The 22,889-nt window shown below is 42.1% G+C and overlaps 2 protein-coding genes across 5 annotated transcripts in view; one reads left to right on the plus strand and one right to left on the minus strand.

Annotated features, from left to right (window-relative positions):
• Positions 1–4,362, plus strand: part of KIAA1549 (KIAA1549 ortholog) — a 185,446-nt gene extending 181,084 nt beyond the window's left edge. For all 4 annotated transcript variants that reach the window (XM_075939466.1, XM_075939447.1, XM_075939458.1 and 1 more), the window contains one exon: positions 2,795–4,362. In XM_075939466.1, coding sequence (XP_075795581.1) covers positions 2,795–3,049 — 255 coding nt within the window. In that variant the 3' untranslated portion in view covers positions 3,050–4,362. The remainder of the gene's footprint in view (positions 1–2,794) is intronic.
• A 9,933-nt stretch (positions 4,363–14,295) lies between these two features.
• Positions 14,296–19,320, minus strand: LOC102462573 (transmembrane protein 213). Its single transcript, XM_075939480.1, has 3 exons — positions 19,187–19,320; positions 16,581–16,646; positions 14,296–15,641 (listed from the first exon to the last, which is right to left on the minus strand). The coding sequence occupies exons 1-3, from the start codon at positions 19,260–19,262 to the stop codon at positions 15,472–15,474; spliced, it is 312 nt and encodes a 103-aa protein (XP_075795595.1). The 5' UTR covers positions 19,263–19,320; the 3' UTR covers positions 14,296–15,471.
• Positions 19,321–22,889: the final 3,569 nt, after the last annotated feature.

Below are 22,889 nucleotides of genomic sequence, written 5' to 3' on the forward strand. Positions count from 1 at the left end.
CTTCTGGACCCATTTCAGAGGATTTCATTGCCCTTCTCTTCAGTTAGCGTCTTTTGTTACCATTTCAAATAGTCATGCTTCACTTTAATATTGTTTCAAAATACATCCTTTCCCTTAGTGAATTGTGTTAACAATTTAATTATGTTCTTTGCTTTAGTAGTCTTTTTGCTTTTTGATTGCTGCAGTGCAGGGGCTTATGATTTTTTTCAGTTTGCTAAAAAAAAAAGTGATGATTATAACATGGATTAAAACCCTACAGAACATAAGTTCCGTTGCTTGTCACAGAGCTCACCTGAATACCTATTCTGCCTCTCATGTAGGGCAGTTACTCTTCCCTCCTTTTTACTAGGGGTAATTAAATGGAAAAAAGAGAGAGAACAGTTAAATCAGTGCCCTAATCTGACCACTCCTTTTAACAGAAAGCAAATTCTTTTTCTATTGTAGCTTCATAGCCTGATTTCTTTTACTACTTCAGGTCTTTGCAGTTCTTTTTGGACCCATGATATCTGGAGGCTTTAAAAAGTTTTCTTTGTTACGATCATTGTGCGTGCTAAGGACCCTTTCACCAGTGTTGTTGCTGCATGTGCTGTCTGCCTCTCTGGCATGAACACAGATTTCTGGTGGTATCCTCCACAGTTAGGCAAGCTAGAACTAGACTATTTTCTTCCCTGGTTGAGGCAGGTGGATTCTGATTTTCTTGTGTTCATGTGATGGACTCTGTTCCCTGACATTATTCTGATCTCTGCTCCCCACATTCTGCACCCTCAGATTTTCTCTGTGATATGCGGATATGAGTCTTTAGTCTTGCTTTCTGACCCAAAATCAGCAAGCAGGTCACTGCACCTCCCCCTGCTCTTCCACTAAGCTGATACAAAAAGGCTTGATCCCTACTCCTTTGAAGTCGGTGGGAGGCTTTTTATTGACTTGGGAGGGATCTGGGATCGCTAGAACAAGTTACAATATTTCCTTTAGGAGACAGTAAAATGTAAAAATGCAGCCCTCACTGTCATTCTTTGTGTCAAAAGAGAGCATCTTATGAAAAAGGAGGGAATTGTAACAGAAAACACGAATGAAATAGGTTAAATACTTAACAGCCGCTCATGTTACTTCAAGATGCATCTATAAGGTAGAAAGCATCTTTGTTTTTTACAAGAAAAGGAAAAATAATAGAGTAAATCTGCTCCCATAAATTCTTTTATGCCTTTTTATGATAGACCATCTTTGTTATAATCCATTTTATTGATGACATTGTGAGCTATTGTGTCTCATTTTGACAACCTTACATTTGTTTAACAAACTGGTATAAGCTGCAAGCACACAACTATAGCCACTTGTGCTTTTAATAAGATACCAAGAACCACCTAGGCTGCTTTAAAACCAAAACAATCAATGACCAGGGTCAGCAAACATTCTCTTTTACTTCCACTTGGAAACCATTCCTACAGTTCTGATTATGGTTCTGCTTCCTAGCTAGCAAAATACACAGTGACTTCTGATGTTAATGTACTCTGAGTGTAGCTTAATTTGCAGCTTCAGTGTCAAAAGGAGTTTGTTTGCTTTTTTCAATTGGGCCCATAGAACCTATACCTCTTCAATATTAAATTAAACTGCCTGTCAGATCTCTTAACCAAAACCACAGCAAGTAAAGATTATTTGAGTGCATTTGGCAGGGATGCCTCTACTTCAAAAAGCACAGCAACAATCCCTTTCTAATAACTGAAATTATTTCTTTCTTATAAGTGATATGGGATAATACTTACAAGGGGGAAAAAAGCCCTACTTTATCCAGGAGAAATGCATTAATCTTCCCATCAAAGCTCCTTTTCCAAAAAACAAGCTGCAATATACATGAGCTATGCAAGATAGCATCCTACATATTTATGGGGATGTGATTTCAAGGTTGTCATTTTAACAGAAATCCCAAGCCTGTTCTTTAGTCATCGTCCATTACTAGTTTCCAGATTTCCCCATTCACAGTACAAAAACCATTAAAAGAGACTAAAGAGGAGAAGTTTTGTTTAATGAAGTTTCTTTCACTAAGTTCCCCTGTTTTCCTCCTTCACTTCAACTAAAACCCTCTTTTGTTTCTTAAGCAAATAGCACTAGGGAACAGAAACAGAGCATATCCCTTATTGACTTGGGATAGTTCAGTCCTAACCCAAGGCAGTTATTCTAAAACCGGTAGTTCAAACAGCTCTAGAGAATGAAAAAATGAAATTTTTCTTGGTGAGCCTTTCTCTGAGTCTGCTTTTACTGACTGGGACCCTATTGATCTTGACACAGTCCATACACATGGTGACAGTCCCTGCCTTGAGAAGTATAGGACCTGATAGATAAAAGTGGACAAAGGGAAGTAATACTGTTCCCATATTACAGCTAATATGGGGGACTGAAACATGGAGAGATTAAGTGACTTGCCCAAGGCCCAAAAGGGAGTTGATGGCAGAGAGGGGAATTGAACTGGTTCTCCCGAGTTCCTGTCCAGTGCCTTATCCACAAGACCAGACTTCCTTCCATAATTTCCATATTTAAACATCAGACATTGGAGAATGACCAGATTTTCACAGGCCTTAGACGAGAATATGGGAAACCCAGAACATGGGACAGGCCAGCAATGTATTTGTATTGTGCCTTGTAAGCAGACTCACTCATTCCAGCAGTAGAGAACTAGCAGGGGATAGATATAGCTCCATGCTGCTTTTTTCCTCTCTTCTGTGCCTTCTCTCTTTTCTCAAGCTCATTGTGTTTTGAGAAGGAAGAATCATTTATTTATTTATGTATTGCATTTTTCCAGACTCATATGCATGGACATCAAGAATATTCCTCCTCACCAGCATTCCAGATGCAGAAGACTTCAGCCAGACAGCCCTCGGCACCACCTGCGCATCTTCCACACAGCAGCCTTCAGGGGCAGGGCCTCTGCTACACCACCAGTTCCAATGAGGACCTTCAAACTGGTCACTCCTCTGCATCTCTCATAAAAGCAATTAGAGAGGAACTTCTGCGCCTCTCACAGAAACAGACAGCAGTGCAGAACTTTCACAGCTGATTTGTCGTGTTCATGCAAATCTTCCAGGTATCTGCTTCCTATGGAAGCAAGACTCAAAGGAAATCAGCAATGTTTTCCTTCTGTCATCAGAGCGAACTTCCACAGCGCCAGAAATTACACATCAGAAAAGAGCAGCAATAGAAGGGGAGAGAGAGAGAGGTGTGTGGAGGCAGGGATAAGGAGGCCATACGTGGTATTGTCAGAGCTGGCTATCCTGCTTAATCTGTTAACATCACTGTGCCCCTCCTTGGTTTGATCTAATGAACAAAGTTAAACTTTAGTTCGAAAGCCAGCTCTAAAAAAATACCACACGCACTACCCCCATCAAGAAAAGAAGAAGGTAAAACTTCTTGCTTAAAGAAGAAGGCAAAGCTTGCCTATTACCAGCAAGAGGGATTGAATTGACATTTCATGAAGAGATAACAAGAATTCTAACCTCTCCAATATATTTAGGGAAGTGGCTCATGTTGCTGCTTTCCAAGATTGCAAACCATGCAAGATCAGAGATGCTGAAGGTGCAGTCCAGCACAGGAAATCACCTTAATGACAAAAACAGTAACACTGCTTAGAAAAAAAAGAATTTGAGCTACGTGTAACAAACCAGAACAATAATTGTTATAGCGTTCTCTTTTCAGATGGAGCTACTCTCTGCACTCCTCCTCATTTTTCTGCTGGTGCTGAAGCTTCAAGTGTCCCTTCATCTTCATGTTTTCAAAGTAAAATCATGGCCGCCTTAAACCCAAGAATAGATCTGTAGACTCATGCAGAATAGGAAAGCAAAATTTCCAAAAAGAAAAGTCTGGATATTTATTCTGTTAAAAATACATTGAAATCTAGATGGGAATTCTTAGCCTCAGTTGAATTTTAAAGCATAAGTATGTATGTTTGTCTTCTAAGCTCAGATCCTCACGTACTATATGCTTTCACAAGACCAGAGTTAAAATATCTGTGATTTGCTATGTGGACAGAAAACAAGCTAGTCTGGGTGATATAGGTTCCATCAGCATTAGTTATAAATTTACTGTAAACCATGGCATCTCAGTCATGTCTAGTGAAACTGAATTTTACAAAAGATAAAACTTGGCACTTAGACATTTAGAGTATTAATATAAGCTTAGATTTGTTGTTTGAGACAGTTACTCTATTTCTGTTTTTATTGTCCCTAGAGATGAAAGGGCCTGGTAACAGTGGTGCATGTCCTGGAGCATTTATCGTTTTATCTAGAGTTTAATTTACAATTAGCTATGAGTTTACTAACATTTGGCCATTGCATAATTGTAACCTTGATAATACAAGTGAAAATTCTAACTAAAGTTTGCTTTGTTGGAGTACTTTTCTTTTTACCGTACATTGAATTAAAGCTAGAATGATGGCATAGAGAAAGTTACTATTGGTCAGGAGGGTTAGGAGTTTCATAGTGAGAAAGCGATGTTCTTGACTACTTGATGCTAGGAGTTGGGATTTTCAAACACCAAACCCAAGGGTAGTAATGAATGGCTTAATCAATTGTGAACAATGAAAGGGGTCACCAAGCAGGTGGCTTTGAGGAATGTCCAGGTTTGCCTCATATAGATTCCTTACTTGGCTGATGTTTGAATCAGCGTTGGAATAGTATCATATATGGCATCTTTATGGTGGGTCAGCTATGAGGGTACCCACGTGTGTGTCCTCAATTACAAGACAGATTCACCGTATGATAAAAGTGGAAACAAAAGAGGAGGAACCTTGCCTTATACTTCTAGACACGCACGTGTGACAGTCATTGTCACAGCCACCAAAATTAGGCAGCTGAAGACTGAGTAGCTGGTTGCTTATTAGCATTAAAAAAAGAATTATTATTGCTCTTGATATCAGGACAAGGTTTCACTTTTGTTGATCCAAGTTCATCAAATAGGCATATGAGATGCTTAACCTACTAGAGCAGTCTAAGTAAAATTCTGAGATTTATAATCAATCCCCCAGCCTTCATGAGGCCAAACTGAGATACTGAATTTAATCCTGATGCCTGCATAGTGGTGATCAGTAAGCCATCAAGTCTATACATTTTTTTCATATATTTTTATGTGGCATTCTGAAAATTTTGCCTTTTAGTGCATAACCGGTTATCCCCCTGGGGCAAAGACATTGGATGAAAAATTAGTTTCCTAATAGATTTGTTAAAGTAAACCCTATGGCTGCTTTAAAGTGAGACACTAACACTGAAACCAATTTGAAAAACAAGAGCATTAGTGGGGTAAAAAAATGTACTTGGGCCAGAATTTGTATGCTTTGATATTACTGAAAACTGTTTTCAGGGTGTTTCGTTAAAACGTCTCTCCCTTGCAGCCCAAACTGTCCTTCTAGAACCTATAGTGAAGTCAGATTACTTAACGTCTGCTATCGCTCCACTTACGGGATCATTAATACATTGTGCTTTTAATACATTATAATTAATATATTGTGTGATCTTTAATATAGCATTATAAGTGCACTTCAAGAATACATGGGTTGTTGGGTGTGATGTCTTTATTAAATGCAATACTGTAACCAGCAAACATGGCTAAGACGTCTGGAAGATTAGCTCTGAATTGGATGAGAGGATAGATGATTTACACCAGGCCCTCAGTGCAGCATGAGGAGAGAACATTGGAGTATATCTTCACTTTTAGGAGTGGGGGAATAAGCACTTTTTTCCCAGTTTAATCACCTTGGATAATTTGAGAAAGGTGAAGGATTTAAGTTAGTCTGAAAAGTTTTCTCTAGTACAGCGGTTCCCAACCTTTTCCAGACGGGGACCCATTTTGACAATTCAGGAAGACTTAGTGACCCAAAGCAATTCAAAAACGGGGGGAGGAGAGAGGGCAGAGCCACCTGGGGAGACACTTGGCGACCTTTTTGAAATGTAATGGTGACCCATATTTGGGTCCCAACCCATAGGTTGGGAAACCCTGCTCTAGTATGAAAGACCGTCTTTAAGCCCTGAAGAGTTCATAGAGAATGACAAGAGAGAGAAATGCATTTACCAGTTTTGTGCCTGAGTACCACTCTCAAGCTTGCTAGAGACTTTGTTTGCTATTCGCCATGGTCCTCTGTCTCCCAATGCCATTTAAAACCTTGCATGTAAGATGCCCAATGCTTCACTGTATAAGAGTGGCCATAACACAAAGGGATTATATGCAGACTTTATTCAACCGCTGAATTGTTGAAGATTAAGGTTGCTCATATACTGCAAGAAAAAAAACTGTCTGAAACATACAAGACAAGATGTGCATTTCTACTTTAGAATCCAGGTAAATGATCCAATACTAATTGGCTGTGTCTACATTGGCACCCTTTTCCGGAAAAGGGATGCTAATGAGACACTTCAGAATTGCAAATGCCCTGGGGATTTAAATTTTCCCCGGGGCATTTGCATGAACATGGCTGCCGCTTTTTTCCAGCTCGGGGCTTTGCCGGAAAAAAGTGCCAGTCTAGACAGGGATCTTGCGGAAAATAAGCCCTTTTCCGGAAGATCCCTTATTCCTGATTTCAAGTAGGAATAAGGGATCTTTCGGAAAAGGGTTTATTTTCCGCAAGATCCCTGTCTAGACTGGCGCTTTTTTCCGGCAAAGCCCCGAGCCGGAAAAAAGCGGCAGCCATGTTCATGCAAATGCCCCGGGGAAAATTTAAATCCCCGGGGCATTTGCAATTCCGAAGTGTCTCATTAGCATCCCTTTTCCGGAAAAGGGTGCCAATGTAGACACAGCCATTATGTATCTATTACCAACCAAGTATAATGGTTTTATTCACCTTTCAAAAGGAAACCAGACCAGGTTGTTATTTTTTTCTGAAAGAGAAAACAGAGTGTGTTTCAGGATGAGGGAGAATTACGTAGGCCAGCTAGGTATATGTTTCTGTCCATTATCCTTTTTATTATAATACTGTTGTTACAGCTTTGTGGAAGAACAGAAGGTTAAATTAAAAGTATATGTTACTAAAGCTCATCAATCCCATTGATCACTTGGCTCGTATGTACATGCTCAAGAAGCAATGATACTGATATTAATTCCATGGTTATACCATTCCATCCTGTAGATACCTACAAGCTGTCATGACCCTGTACAATTTCCTTATGTATTGTGAGTGGCCAATTTGAAATATACAGCTGAAAGAAAGAAACTGGCAAAATGAAAGCTAGATATTTTAATTATCATGAAGTGCTGACCTCTAGCCTTTTTGATACTTAGTTGTTGGCGCTAATTGATATACTTTAGAATTCTATACTTTATTTACTTGGTCATATGGACGGTGTCGTGTCTTTCTTATGCTTCCCAAAGATAAAACATAATTCACTAGGGGACTATATTAATGCCCCAGAGATAGTTTTCAAAGATAGTGTCACTTAGGAAACACTGATTAGCCTCTGTGACTGTGTGTTTCCGAAAAGGGAACATTGGTGGCCAGATGGGCTTAGTAGCAGGAAGTGTTTAAAACCTGAACTTCAAGTGAGAGAATCATCGAACACTAGAACTGGAAGGGACCTTGAGAGGTCATTGAGTCTAGTCTCCTGCCCTCATGGCAGGATCAAGCACCATCTAGACCATCCCTGACAGATGTCTATCTAACCTACTCTTAAATATCTCCAGTGATGGGGATTCCACAGCCACCCTGGGCAATTTATTCCAGTGTTTAACCACCCTGACAGTTAGGAAGTTGTTCCTAATGTCCAACCTAAACCTCCCTTGCTGCAGTTTAAGCCCATTGCTTCTTGTCCTATCCTCAGAGGCCAAGGAGAACAATTTTTCTCCCTCTTCCTTGTGACGCCCTTTTAAGAAGGTATTTCTTCAGTCAGATATTGCTCCAGAGTCAGAGCACTTTCCAACAAAGCTTCATATCCAGGATTCGGAGGGTGTCTGCTTCACCTACAATGCTCACTTTTTAAACTCTGCATTCAGATTTTTAAAAATAAGCCCTAGAAGTTGTGCACCTTTATCCAGACTTATTTAGGTTGCCATAGACAAAGGAGCATAACTTCAGGCTCCCATTTTTAAAGTCTTGTCTCTCCCCGTCCCTGTATCTTGGGCATCTGCTGCCTTTTTATAATACTATTTATACTAAAAGGAAAAGGAAATTATGTAAGTCACTATCACCAACCTCTTGACATTCATAGGTTTCAATATGGCTGTAGATTAAAGCTTATGGGAGGAAGGGTAAAGCTGAATTAGAAAAGGAGAATTTTCAAAGTGGTTTTATGTTTCAGAAGCACACCAAGGCTGCTGGGTGGCTCTTCTGTGCATGTGGAACATTCTTGGAAGGGCAAGTTTGTCAGGAAAATTACTATAAAACTTGCTCAGCAAATCGACTCATGTTCATTCGATCAGATTTTCTTGATCGCTTTTTTGTTACGCCTTGTAACACTGCAGAACCAATACAGCTCTGGTAGAATGAACTGGATTCTGTTGCTGCTCACTTGTCAACAGAATCAATGAGTATAGCGATGCTGCAGGCTGAAGAGGTTTTTCAATTAATGTATTTCATGGTATCTAGGTCAAAAGAAGAACTCCATCTACAACTGGGGTTAGGGTGACCTGCACAGAACACACAATTTTCCACAGCCCAGAGTGACATAGCTAAGTTGATCGAATTTAGAAGGGCAGAGCAGGTGTGAGTTCCAGTAATTAGTCCGTTTTCTGCCCGCATCTACACTTCTGCAACTCCTCTGAAAACTGTTGGGTTGCAAAGATCTCTGGCCCACAGATCTTTTGTTGTTGCTGGTGATGATGTGTTAGCCAGAGAACAGCCAGCTTGATTGTGAGTTTATAGGTATATGGAATCGCCTGAGAAACAAGAAATGTAGTACTCCTGAATGTCTTTTTAAAGAGTCACTTCCCAGGACAGAAGCTCAGTTCAGAGTTCTGTTGAAGGCCAATGAACGGAAAAGTGATGTTAGGGCATTTACTCTAGAACAGCACGCAATAGGTCTCTATCTATGTAAGTTGTAGGGCTGCAGTATTTAGTTTGGTGTGTGGTTACTGATGTATTTCACATTTAGAGCAAAGATTTCTCCGGGAATGTCTAAGCCTATTTTGTTTTCAGTAATTCTGGCTCCATAACTGGAGTTTTATGTTCAGACTACTCCTCCCTATTGCCTTGATCAGTATGCATGAATGGATGATGCTAACCATCTATGCATATTTAATGTGGATTTTTCTGGTTTCATGTTATTGTAACCTTATAGTCATTGCCACTAGTAACTTTGAAAAGTTTCAGAGAAATGAGAATCAAGCGAAGATGGAAAAGAAGCTGAGACTGAGAGTTGTCTGGTCTTCTGTTGAGCAATACTTAACGGCACTCCTCTGTCATGTTCCACTGGCCAATTTCCTTAGTAATTTTTGAGGCAGAAATGGAATTGGCTTCTCGGTCAGACTGTTCATTTTGGGCTGTCTTGTAATATGTAGAATTTGAGAGCAATAGCTAGAGGTTGCATTCATTTTCCATAGAATGCAACCTTGCTTTTCCTTATACCAGTATACAAAACGAAGTGCCATTGTGTAATACAGCACTGTTAATCTTGTCCTGGATTTAAATGGCAGACCTGAATGAAGGGTAGTTCTGTAGTTAAAAGACAACATTGAAATATTAATAAAGCAGGAAATTAGTGAGTTTTGGAAACAGGAAAACAACAGATGGAGTTGTAAATTAAGCCATCATCTGTGGCAGCTTTAAAGGGTTATCAACCATTGATGTTTCTGGCACTTACCAGTAGTAGAGTAGTAAGCTGATTTATGTATTGATTGGTACAGGTGGTATTAAACCATGCTATCCAGATTAAAGTCATACCAGATAGTTGGTAACCGGTATTTATATAGCACATTTTAGCAAAAGTTCTCAAAGTGTCTGACATTTATAAACCATTTACAAACTTAGGTACGTTCTGTACTCATTGCAGTGTTTCCACTTCTGAGGTCGAAGGTGGGAATGTTTACACAATACATTGCAACCGTTCAGGATACAAAGTGAAGAATCCCCTATTAGGTGCATGCCATAGGGGAGTTTCACCTAACTAAAATTTAGACAGGATGCCGGAGCCAACCATCTTGCTCTGGTGGAAAGTGTAGTAGGATTTATGCTAACCATAAGTCTTGAAGGATATTTGTCCATTCAGACAGAGAAGCTCTCCAGCGACCCAGGCCGCTCCGGCTACTCAAACATGTTGGTTCAGAATAGACTGAGAGACAACGGGACAGCCCATCCATATAGGCGAACTAGGCGGACGCCTAGCGCGCCAAGTTAAATGGGGCGCCAAATGGTGGCGCAATATCATTGAGGGGTTTGGAGGTGGGGGCGCCAATTGCATGGTTCGCCAAGGGCGCCAGTTGCTGGCAGCTAGTCTAGGGCCGCCCCTGAGAAAGAACATCACATCCTGAAACCACTATTACCACTTCCTGCTGCATTCTGAGGTGGGATTTGAGAAGTGTTCAGCACTACTTGGTTGTGCTGCTACTGAAGCCGTTCAGAGTTTTAATATTGACTTCAACTGAGGCAGAGTTTAGGCTCGTGTGCAGAGCATTTTAGAAAATCCTACCTTTCTCTGCCCATGGAGGACTCTCTCCCTTAGAACTGCCAAGGCTCAGGCCTGCTTAGCTTTTGGGACATGTTAGAATGGCAGCCTGGCCTGAAATATTGCAATGTGGCTAGAGCATTGGAGAATCAAGTGAGTATTAAACCTTACCTTACATTTGTCGTCCTGTATGCTTGAGGATGTCGTGTTTAATTATGCCACTTTTGAGTCACTGTTTGTCTGTGCTATAAGTACTACTGTGCTGTATACACAAGGGGCTTAGGTTGGCTTAACTACATCTCTCAAGAAAATTGAATTTTTCCCACCACTTAGCAACATAGCTAAGGTGACCTAAGTTTTATATGTAAACCAAGCCGCAGAGGTGACTGTTTAGAAATTTCCTTCTATACCAGCAACATTTCGCAGTCCCTGCTCCTATTTTTGCTACTGCGTCCAATGCAAATGAGTTAGCTGGATGTTCCTTTTACGATGATCAACAGTGAAATACTGATACTTAATTGCTAGCAAACTGACCTCTTAGATTTCAGAGTTGACATTCTCCTTAAATGAAGGAGCAGTTCTATAGCTGTCATTTCAAGCTGTTGGCAGATACAAGAAGATGGTTTACATTCACTGTTTACATTCAGGTACATTTGGAAGGTGGTTATTCTGACATAAGGGCTGGATACTTATTCCTTTTAAAGGGAGCGTTTACATACCAGTTTACATCTGTGGCAAGAGGAGGATTCTGTGGCAGATGCTGAAGTACATGAGGTCTTGAGCATACAGTTTTGAGCCTAATCATTGTGGCTTCTCATGAACGCCTGCTATTTACTGTCCTTGGTTATAATGGGAGTAATTAAGTGTACTTCTTTAATGAAATCTATTAAGTTCTGTGGCTTAAAAAACTAGCACTTAATGTCCCAAAGTTAACCTCTGTCTTCACTCTGCATCTTAGATACATGTAGGAAGCCCTGGCACATTCCAGCTTTCATCCCTCTGATGATCTTGTAGAGTGCAATTGATTAATGTGTTGCCTATTCAGTAAAACCCCAAAGGACAGCCTCTTGATAGAAACCCTGAGTGAAGTAGTGTGAGTAATTACCACAACAATGGTATCAAGAAAGATGAAGAGTCATGCATGATCACTTCAGCCTTAGCATTAAGGAATAAGGAAAAACACTAATGAGATGTTAAATTCCTTGTATTTCAAAGTAAGTTAGTGCCTTTACACCAGAATCATGTTTTTGCTACTAATGCTCATTTATTTCAATGGCACTTGTTGGTATTAGAAAAGCTGATCAGCTGCAAGCATCTTGCTCCTCTATTCATCTATTGGATTGCAGAGGTCTCTTGTTATATTTAAGCTAATGGCACTTTACTCCCTCCTTATCGACACTACATCTCATGCCTGGAATTCGGAATCTTGTTACTCTGCTCAAAACCAAATATGAGTAAGTCTGCTGGTTTGACCAGCGATGATGAAATTCACACTGGGTTTCTTCAATGACACATGTCTGTCTTACCATCCAAATATGCTCCTTTTTGCCATTTCTCTCTTCTGGTGGCCAGGACTGAATATGAGAGTTAGTGATGGGAAGACATTTAGTCCATCTTTCTGCCACTGCAGGGTTGTTCTGTTTAAGGTGGTTCTGACAGAGCACACTCTCATGCCATTGGCTAGTCAGCTCTAAATGATTTGAGTGTTGAGGTTTCCATCGTCACCCACAGGAGGTTATCTCAGTTTAATACATCCCACAGGTAACTAATCTTAATTTTTGCATGCTTTGACTTCGACATGTGGGTACCTGAAACATACTCTCATAACACCCATACAGTATATACTTGCTCAAGAGTTGTGAGGTTTCTGGCAGGTGAAAATGAAGCTTGCACACAAATGAGTCAGGCTTGACGTGCTATTCTGTGAAAGAAAGATTGGTTGTCTTTGCTAATTTGTAATGCAGAAATGAAAATTCGGGACAGTTGGTGTATATGGCTATAGCTCCATTGAGGTCAATAGATATATGCAGATTCACACCTGCTGTGGTTCTGATCTGATGCATTTATTATGAGCAGTGTGACTGTAGTAGACTAAATGTTTCAAGGTTTTGCATTAAGAACATAGTTGTAAAAGGTGCTATACTACTGAATCATCTCTGGCTTGCAAATTAAAACTGGACATCTTACTTGATGTGTGTCTTCTCATTCACAAATCTTCTGTTGTGATTTTGTCAGTCATAAGCTTTTTAACAGCTTCACAATATAAATCCTACTGGGATGTTTTTTCCACCTCCTACACACTCTAACAAACGTGCATATCACAAATAAAGTTATGGTTGTACTTGGGTATTGTACATTGTTGTACACCAAGTATGAGAGACCCTGCTATACACACGATAGTCCATTAATTATTTTTCTGCGTGCCTTTTTTTAAGGCCCATTTCTAGAATCTTTTGGATACAACCTTTTATTTTGCACTTTCTACAACTGCTGTCTAATTCATGAAATCCTGTTACTGGAAGAACCGTCAGCTGTTTGCCTTTTGAGTGTGTGTATGTAGATTTTTGCATTGTGCTTGTCTCTCGCAGCACGTCGTCATTGCAAAAATATAACACATGCCTCGTTGACCGTCACTATTTTTGGAAGAGTTTTAATGTCTTTGGAACTTACTATGTACAAATGGGACTGTTAAGTTTTTTGCATTGGTAACCTGTGAGCTTTTTCAATACTGACACACTTCTTGTGAGGACCCCAGAGCAGGGTAGTGGTAGCGTTATACTCACGACATTCATAAACTGGACTACATTTTCCATAAGGATCTTGATCCAAAGCCTGCTGTAGTCCATGGAGTGAGTCCAACTGAAAGGCTATGGATCCAGCCCCAAATATATATTTAAAATCATATGCTGTGTTGTGTAGTTGTCTCTTGTCAATGTCAAATGCAAAGAGTTTATGCAGCTTACACACAAAGCCTGTGCCCTACATACAAAGTTTATACAAGGGTGGGGATCTGGGATATATCCCATTTTGCCACCAACATTCTAAATCATTAATTTAGAATTAATATAATTCAGATCTTCATCTTGATGAGAAGGGGAGGCTGTTGCCCCAAGACAGTAGAGTAGAAAATGTGCTTCATGGTAGAATCGCATGTATCAAAAGCCATGATATTTTCTTCAAATTTAGTCAAGGTAATGAAAGAACTATAGATCTAGCCTATCAGAAGCCATAGCTAATCCCACTTCCATCAGTCGCTAATCTATTTCTGGAGAGCAATCTCCCTGAAGCTGGGGAAGAGTAGGAAGGGTGCTGCAGCAGGTAGACACTAGGCAATATGTGGTGTTTTTGACAATATACCTAACTTTGTAAACCAATACACAACTTTCCACCATTTTAAAATAATAGTTCAGGATAAAACAATTGTGTATATATAGCTACAACATGTGTGATTCATCTGTAGTAACCATCAACTCACTATTCTTTCAGTGATGACAAAATAAAATCCCTTGCTTCTGTAAGTTTGTAAATATACAAGTTTATATATATATTTTGTGAAAAAGGAGTAGTTGGCGGGTCCAACACCAATATTTGTCAGGTGAATGTTGCTTTTGTTTAATTTTTGCATGTTGAAATGGTAACGTTTTCTTGATGAGCAGTGCTTTGTGATTGTTTCCTACTGGTATTTCTGCGCATGTTTAAAAAAAACTTGACAATAAAAATGCCACAATAGAGTAAAGTCCTTCATTTTTAATGCTTCATTTCCTGATGTTAAAATTTCAGCTCGGCATTTCTCTCCCCAGAGGAGCTGCCTTGTATTAAATGGTATCTTGTTGCCTGGTTTCCTGCACATCTGATGAGGACTTCGCAGGTCCCATTGCTGCCCCACTGCTCTTCACTGCTCTGTGGAGTTACTATGTGCCACCACCACACTGGTATAGACAAGGTCTTAAAGGTGGGTTTTTGAATTGATCCTGGTCTAGACAGGAAAGTTGCATGGTTGGAAGCTAAGGTGTGAATGTAAGCTGATTTAGTTAAAAGGGTGCAAACCTCTGTGTTGACACCCTTACTTTGGTTTAACAGAGGCTTTTTAGGGAGTTAGTTTAAGCTGATCTTGAACAGGTTTATGAAAATTCACTTTAGCCTTAAACTAAAGTGAGTTCAGGTGGTTCACACTGCTTTAAATATATTCTTTAAAAACTGATTTAAATGAATCTGGTACAATTTTGAACTGATTCAAGGGAATCCACACACTAAAGTTGCTGAACTAAATCAGTTCTAATTTGAGCCGGCACAGTTTAGTGTGTGGAAACGCCTTCAAAGTGTGGACACTGAAGTCTGCACTAGTTTAAATAAATTAATTTTCGTTTAACCAGTGCAACTTTTCTGTGAAGGCAACTCCATAAAAGCAGTGAAGTTGCATCAATTCACACCAGCTGAGGATTTGGCCCAGGATATGCACCCTTACCTAGGAAGCTACTAATGGATTTTTTATAAATAAAATTATCTTTACTGACCTGTGGTCTGCACAACTGCCTAAAGGTAGGTACTGAACTGTCTTCTGTACGTGTTATGTGAGCTAGTGATAGGTGAATTGTCTAACTGCAGCTGGCAAGCTCACAGCACAGTGTAAGTATCCAGGAGGGAGAGGGCATTCTGCATGATAGTACTAATGGTAAATTGCTGTAAAGACTGGAATCCACTCCAGCACTTGTCTGGCTTGAGCAGATCTGCTGTACAACCTCCAGGATAAGGCACTGCCATGCCTCACCTCAATTGGATCTGGACCCATTCTTAGTCTAAGACACTTGGTCGTCCTTCAGCAGAACAGTTATATTGCTTCTTAACCCAGCGGCTCCTCCCTGATGACCATGGCAGATGCTGGTGCTTGCTGGCTCGCCAGGTCTCATGCTTGCAAATACTTGGGTTCGTCAGGCCTGAGTTTCATGACCTTATCCAGGCAGAGCAGGATGAGAGTCAGAAACCAGAGGCTCCAGCCGACAGCAGCAGCAATCCAGCCGTATTCGTCTACTCCGAGCTGGCAGCACTCAGCCACTTCTGTGCAGAATTGCACATCTGATGGCAGAGAAAGCAAAGTGAGCCATGCAGGACGTATTCACACCCCAGGTTTCTCTTTGCCAGGGGAAGCTGAGATAGGGAAAGGACTTTGGCATGTACCTGATCCTGGCCCAGACACTCTGCTCCCTGTAACTCCTCGTGCCCGCCCCACTTTTACACACTCTGCTTTTGTGTTGAACATGTAGGGAGGCTGGGAACAGTACTAACCCTCCCATCGAAGAGCTGTGCCCCCACAAGGGGGTGTCCTAGAAAACACTTTTGTCCGCATCTGTCCAGCTGATTGATTCTAGGGATGGATTAAGGTCAGTAGCTGGTTCCAAGAAAAAAGCAAGGAGGGGAGGGAAGGCAAATGTCCCTGGCATGTGAGTGAGCAGGGGTCATTCTGAAGCCGGGAGAAGTCCAGTGGAGGTGAATGGCTCTCAGGAATGTTGGGCACCTGGGAAAGGAGGGTGAGTTTGGCAGCACTGGAGCAGCGAGCAGTTGGGAGGAGGCTCTTGGATTAGTTAAACTCAACGCATTTGGCAGTTGGGGGAGGGGTCTGCAACTAGGTATTGTGGGGAAGGGCCGATCGGCTATTTAAGAAGAGATTTCACACTCGGCATATGTGGCTGGTCTGGCAGGGAGAGGAGGGCCTTAGATCACTGGTGCTCTAGAAAACGGGGGTATGGTTTGTGTGGAAAGGGATGTGGAGGCAAAGGCTGTGCATGCTGGGATAGTTCAGGCCTGTGAAAGTTGTGAACCTGAGTTTAATGACCCCAGGAAGCACAAGGCCTCAAAAGTCGTCTGTATCAGGTGGATTTAGGATTCTAGTAAAAAGTCTCACAGAACTTATCCCATCAGCTGAGCCTTTGGTTAAGTGTATCATAGCATATAAATTCTACCCTATAGCTGCGCAATCCCACTACGAGGCTTAGGAGCTGCAGGAATGAATCTTACCAGGGCATGGCCATTGGGTCTCATTGAGCGTTGCTCTTGTCATGCCACCGGAGCTGCTTGCAGCTTCTGGAAGGAAAAAGCACAGGAGAAAAGGTGCCTCAGACTGGAAAAGCAAAAATGGGAAATGTCTTGGCCGGGCTGGAGTCTGCTGACCCCAGGCAATCAGATGATAGAGCTCTAGGACTGGAAGGGACCTCAAGAGGTCATTGAGTCCAGTCCCCTGCTCTCTCGGCAGGACCAAGCACCCTCTAGACCATCCCTGACAGGTGTCTGTCTAACCTGCTCTTAAATATCTCCAGAGATGAAGATTCTACAACCTTCCTACGCAACTTATTTCAGTATTTAACCACCCTGACAATCAGGAAGTTTTGCCTAATGTCCAACCTAAACCTCCCTTACTCATCCTCTTCGGCAAGAAGTACTTGGGTTGAGAGATTTTTCCCATGGCACAGGTAAAATGTCAATGTTTTTTGTTTTCTGCCAGGCCAAGTACCATCTCTGACAATCTGTGTTGTTCAGCTGATCTACAACTATTGCTAGTGACGGAGGAGATTGCCACTTGTCTGGCTGTTTTATGTTACCAGTGCTGCAAGAAGCCACTGCTATTAAAGCCCAGAGGTCCCAAATATGTGTTCTAGAATGCTACCACCTTTGGTTTGCCTTCCTCTCATACCCCATTCTTATTAATAGCTTAGAAAGAAGAGTCTTCTAACTAAAGGCATAAAGAATGTTTAATTTATATCATGGCTCTGTTGTGCCAGGCACTCTGCAAACACAATAAAGGTCAGTCCTTGTCCAAAAATTTGCAGTCTAAATAGACAAGAAGGCTGAAGAGTGGGCTGGAAAGAAATATTATCCATGTTTGTACAGCTCAGGAAACTGAGGCCAAAGTTGGGCTTTTTAAAGGAGCCTGGGAGTTTGTCTTCCTTCCACTAGTTCCTTTGGAAAAAGCTACCTGAAGGCACCGCCCGTTGTCCTGGCACAACCAAACCCTGACCCTGCTTTAAGTTAGGACGAGAGGAAGCTGAATACTGAATGTGGTGATCCTCGCTCTTACCTTCTGAGTTCTTTGACAGCCAGACAGACAAACTCTCTCAAATATAGAGCAGGGTCTAGACTGGCATGATTTTCCACAAATGCTTTTAACAGAAAAGTTTTTTTCCGTTAAAAGCATTTGCGGAAAAGAGCATCTAGATTGACACAGATGCTTTTCCACAAAAGCACTTTTTGTGGAAAAGCGTCCATGCCAATCTAGACGCGGTTTTGCGCAAGAAAGCCCCAATCGCCATTTTTGCCATCGGGGCTTTTTTGCGCAAAACAATACTGCGTTGTCTACACTGGCCCTCTTGCGCAAAAGCATTTGTGCAGGAGAGCTTTTGCCTGAATGGGAGCAGCATAGTATTTCCACAAGAACACTGACAATCTTACATGAGATCGTCAGTGTTCTTGCGGAAATTCAAGTGGCCAGTATAGACAGCTGGCAAGTTTTTCCGCAAAAGCAATTGCTTTTGCGGAAAAACTTGCCAGTCTAGACACAGCCTAGATATATTGTGTGACTCTTAAGCACATTTTTTATTTCTATATAATCTAAACACAGCACCCAGATGCCCAGAAACTCTTTCGAACTCTGTACTGTGTTCTCTTACTCTGTACTCAGTAAGATTTTTATATCAAAAGACCTAAGCAGATCAGGGGCTTTTGCAAGAAGGATTTGCTTCAGTAGGGATTTTGGTGAATAACATAGCTGAAGTTGCATACCTCTGATCAATCTCCTACCGGAGTGTAGCCCAACCCTTAGGGTACATCGACACACTGCAATAGATAGCCTGTGGCACTACGTCTCAGAGAATGGGTTAGCTAACTCAGTCTCTTAAGGATCAGCTTGCGGGGCTAAAAAGAGAGATGTAATAGTTCGGGCTCAGGCTGGAGCCTGGTCCCTGAGACCCTCCTTCCTTGTGGACTCCCGTTCAAGCCTGACTGTCTACACTGCAATGTGATAGCCCTGTACCAGAGTCAGCCGCAGCAGTGCTGTTGGGTTTCCAGGGCAGTTTAGACCTACACTAAGTAGCTCATTTTTTTAAAATCTGCCAAAAGAGTTATGGAAATTCTGACCGGTAAATGCATGCAAGTTCCTGAGAGGAAAACCCTTGCCTTGGTTTAAGCAGGCACTCCTCTCAAGGAAGCAGCAAAAAGTGGTGGTTTGGAACAAATGATGGTAAAAGACTGAACCAAATTGTTCTGAACAATTCTGGAAAGTGGTCACTTCACCCAGCAGATTGCATATGGAAGCCACACATCTGTGCTGTAGCTGCCCCAGCTCTTCACATCAGACCGAGCAAACTGCAGCAGAACCAGCAGACTCAGCCTGGGGCATCGGTAAAGTACATAACTGGCAACATCAAATCTCTTCACTACACATTCAACTCAAATAATCCTTTTGCAGCAACTATGGCTAATTTTAACCAATGCCTGATCTTTACACTTCCTAAATAAGGAACACAGGCTTGTTTCTTGCATAAAGAGCAAAATCTTTGTTCAGTCCATTAACCACCTAAGTGCCAAACACCTACAGGTGCAGTACAAGAACCTAAATGGTACAGACTTACCTGCTAAGAAAGAACTCCGAAGACAGAAGAAGACGATAGTGATGGTAACACAGGGCACGATGGGAAAGTGCTTCATGCTGGAATTGTAGAACCTGTCCAAGCAACTGTGCTGATCAATATGCCGTTCTGGGCAGCTCCAGGGGTGATTTTGCAAGTCCTTGATAAAATTCAAGTGTTCGGGGAAAGGGTGGAGCAAAGGAAATTCTTGTTGCCAATACACCTTGAACTTTCCTATCATGTACTGTACAGTCAAAGAGCGAGGCTTTATCCAAAACAAAAATCTCTGTGTTGGCAGCCTTCAGGGTAAGTTAATTACAAACAGTGAGGCCGGTAAAGGTTCCCTGAAGGTCAGGCCCCCAGTTCCTTTAGAGGATCTCTGTAGTAACAGTTAGGAAAGCCCTACTAGAGTAAATCCTTCTTGCAAAAGCCCCTGATTTGCTAATGTCTTTGATATAAAAATGTTATTGAAGCTAATGTGAAAAAGCAACAGAGTGCTGTGGCACCTTAAAGACTAACAGATTTATTTGGGCATAAGCTTTTGTAGGTAAAAATCACTTTGTTGGATGCATGAGAAAGTGGGTTTTACCCACGAAAGCTTATGCCCAAATAAATGTTAGTCTTTAAAGTGCCATAGGACTCCTCACTGGTTTTTGCAGATACAGACTAATTTGGCTACTCCTCTGAGGCTTGTTTAAAGAATGTACATAGTACTCTTTCATGGACAGAGAGAGAGAGAGAGGTTCTGTACATCTGAGTATCATGCTTAGATTCTATAAAAATGAAAATTTTGCTTAAGAGTAATACGATACTGCTAATTACACACTATATGTAACTGAGATTTAGGTGTGCAAGCTTAACAATACTGTTTGGATATTAGCAATCAAGTATTTGGGTACCTCGCTCATGGGAAGTTTTATGAAGAGCTGGTAGTAGAAAGCAAGTATATCAATGAGTGGAGATTGTCCCTTAATAAGTCAGAATTTAGGGTAGGCTGTTGGAAAATAGAATCCATCAGGGACATATTTGAGTTACTTCCCTGGCTGTGCGTCTCATCGATGCTTTGCTATTACCAATGCCTGGTGATGTGCACTATGTAGATGTGTCTCAACCAGTGTCCGACACCATGAGTTGTTGCATCACCCAAGTATAGAGTAGATCGACTCCACATTCTCTCAGTACTTACTCATTACTGGATTCTCATGCACCCAGGGCTCTGACAATCAGCCTGTAAGTTTGAACATCGTAGTCTCTTAGGGTTTCAGCCAGATAGGTGTATTTCTCCAGCTTGTGAGACTGGACCATGTGGAAGGCTGGAGTCTTGTTTTCAAAGGGCACCATGACATCCACCGTGATGTTGTTCTTCCTTTCCTTGGTGGTGGTGATGGTGTCTGGTGGCAGCTGGCAGTTAATTCTGGGCATGGTGGAGTTGACAGACTTTCCTTATGGATGGTAGGATGGCTTGCTCTTACACTTTGATCTTAGCCAGGTGGCTGAACAACTGAAAGAGGAGATGATCAGTGGGGAAATCTGTCTTTCATTTTGGATCTAGTCCCCAAAGATTTCTGTACGCTTGTCCATCTTCCCCGCACTGTACAAAGGGCAATCAGTGGGACAAGTGAGATTGTCCACTGAGAAAAGGACTTCTGAGACCAGTCCTTTTGGGTAGGCCATTCATAGATGTCCGATGATAACGACTGGCTGTCGTTAGTGATCTGCATTCTTATGTGAATTAGAACTTGTTATCTAAGGTACAGCTAAGAGACTAAGAGGCACTTGGAAGAGGGGAGAGTGATCAGGAATAGTCAGCATGGATTCACGAAGGGCAAGTCGTGCCTGACCAATCTGATTAGCTTCTATGATGAGGTAACTGGCTCTCTGGATATGGGAAAGTCAGTGGATGTGATATAACTTGACTTCAGCAAAGCTTTTGATATGGTTTCCCACAATATTCTTGCCAGCAAGTTAAGGGAGTATGGATTAGATAAATGGACTGTAAAATGGATAGAAAACGGCTAGATTGTCCGGCCCAACAGGTAGTGATCAACGGCTCGATGTCAGGTTGGCTGTCGGTTTCTAGCAGAGCGCCCCAAGGATCTGTTCTAGGACCAGTTTTGTTCAATATTTTTATTGATGACCTGGATGAGGGGATGGATTATACCCTCAGCAAGTTTGCAGATGACACTAAGATAGGGGGAGAAGTAGATATGCTGGAAGGCAGGGATAGGGTCCAGAGTGACCTAGACAGATTAGAGGATTGGGCCAAAAGAAATCTGATGAGGTTCAACAAGGACAAGTGCAGAGTCCTGCACTTGGGAAGGAAGAATCCCAAGCACTGTTACAGGCTGACTGGCTAAGTAGCAGTTCATCAGAAAAGGGCCTGGGGAGTACAGTGGAGGAGAACCTGGATATGAGTCAACAGTGTGCCTGTAATGGGGTATGCACAGCACCACCAGGCGTCGGTCCGGGGAATTAGCTCAGATGGCTGGTCACGGGGTCCTTTTCAGGATACTGCCCTCCGGCAGTGCCCTCAACAGTGTCTGAACTCCCCCCTTCCGGGGGTGTTGTAGGCTGGTAGACCTCCCGGGGGGGTTCCTGTAGGTCAGTGGGCGCTATGCCTGACCCACTGTGCAGCCCCTGTCAATTGCCCCCAAGTCTCTAGTCCCACAGTTGGGCCTTGCCCAGGATGGGTAGAAGGGGTCAATAGTTCACATGCCTGGCCTTGCTTCAGGCCCAGGCCATAGGGGAAGAAGTTCAATAGAGACTCAAGTCTCTCAGCTCACAGTTCCGGGCAGGGCAGCAGTCCTAGGCCTGCCCCTTTAAGAGGCCCCAGCCTGGGTCCAGACCGGTTGGTAACCACCCCCATAAGCCCAGAGAGTTGGATTACAGCAGCCCACAGATCACTGGCATTTTTCTGCCATAATTACAAATAACTTCAGGTGCTCAAGTGAAATCAAAGCTACTCCGGCCCTGTATGGGGAGCCCCGAGCTCTGGGACTTGTTCGCTCTGGTTGGGCTGCATGTAAACAGGTTTGCAGGGACAGCAATTTTACTAGGAGAGACAATTCCATGCTGGTGAAATTAAAAGGACAGTTTGAACAACTGAAGTCTTTGGTTTATCCTTATAGACAGCTGCAGCACAGACAATGGCAGGGTAAGCATGCTCTGCCTTCTCCCCAGATACCTGGCCTCCACTCTGCCTCCAGCAGGTTGGAAAATGGTCATCCTGTCCTAAAATGCCCAGGCCAGCAAAACTGAAGTGTTTCACTGAAATCTGGCAGAATGGGGGGGAGAGAAAAGGGGTTGAACCTGGATTTTCTGCATTCAAGAGGCTTGTTCCAGCCACTGTGCTTTTCACCGTTCTGGCTCTCATGGTTTTGGCCTTTCATTCCAAGGCCAAACAAAAACACATTTCAAAACCTGGTCTCTTGCAAAATGGAATTGTTGTTTTCCAACCAACCCTGCCCCAGAGAACTGAATGGATTGTTCCATTTAGTGCTTCTCCACTCAGCTGAGACTAATGACAAGATGCCCAATGCATGCCAACTGGGACACATCTCCTGGTTTACTAAGAGTTGACTGAGGGCACTGCCACCAATTCTATTCTGGCAGTGAAAGTTTCCATATCTCTTTACTGATCCCCTTAATAACACCTAGTCCTTGACGTCAAATATTTCCATGATGAACTACAACTTAATACACTCAA

Source organism: Pelodiscus sinensis, chromosome 1, assembly GCF_049634645.1.
Source record: "Pelodiscus sinensis isolate JC-2024 chromosome 1, ASM4963464v1, whole genome shotgun sequence".
Classification (NCBI taxonomy): Eukaryota; Metazoa; Chordata; order Testudines; family Trionychidae; genus Pelodiscus; species Pelodiscus sinensis.

Coding starts and splice junctions, on each gene's coding strand:
- LOC102462573 (XM_075939480.1), bottom strand. CDS start 19,262: ATGAAGCACTTTCCCATCGTGCCCTGTGTTACCATCACTATCGTCTTC. Junction 16,647..19,186: donor TCGGAGTTCTTTCTTAGCAG/GTAAGTCTGTAC, acceptor TTTTCCTTCCAG/AAGCTGCAAGCAGCTCCGGT. Junction 15,642..16,580: donor GACCCAATGGCCATGCCCTG/GTAAGATTCATT, acceptor CTCTGCCATCAG/ATGTGCAATTCTGCACAGAA.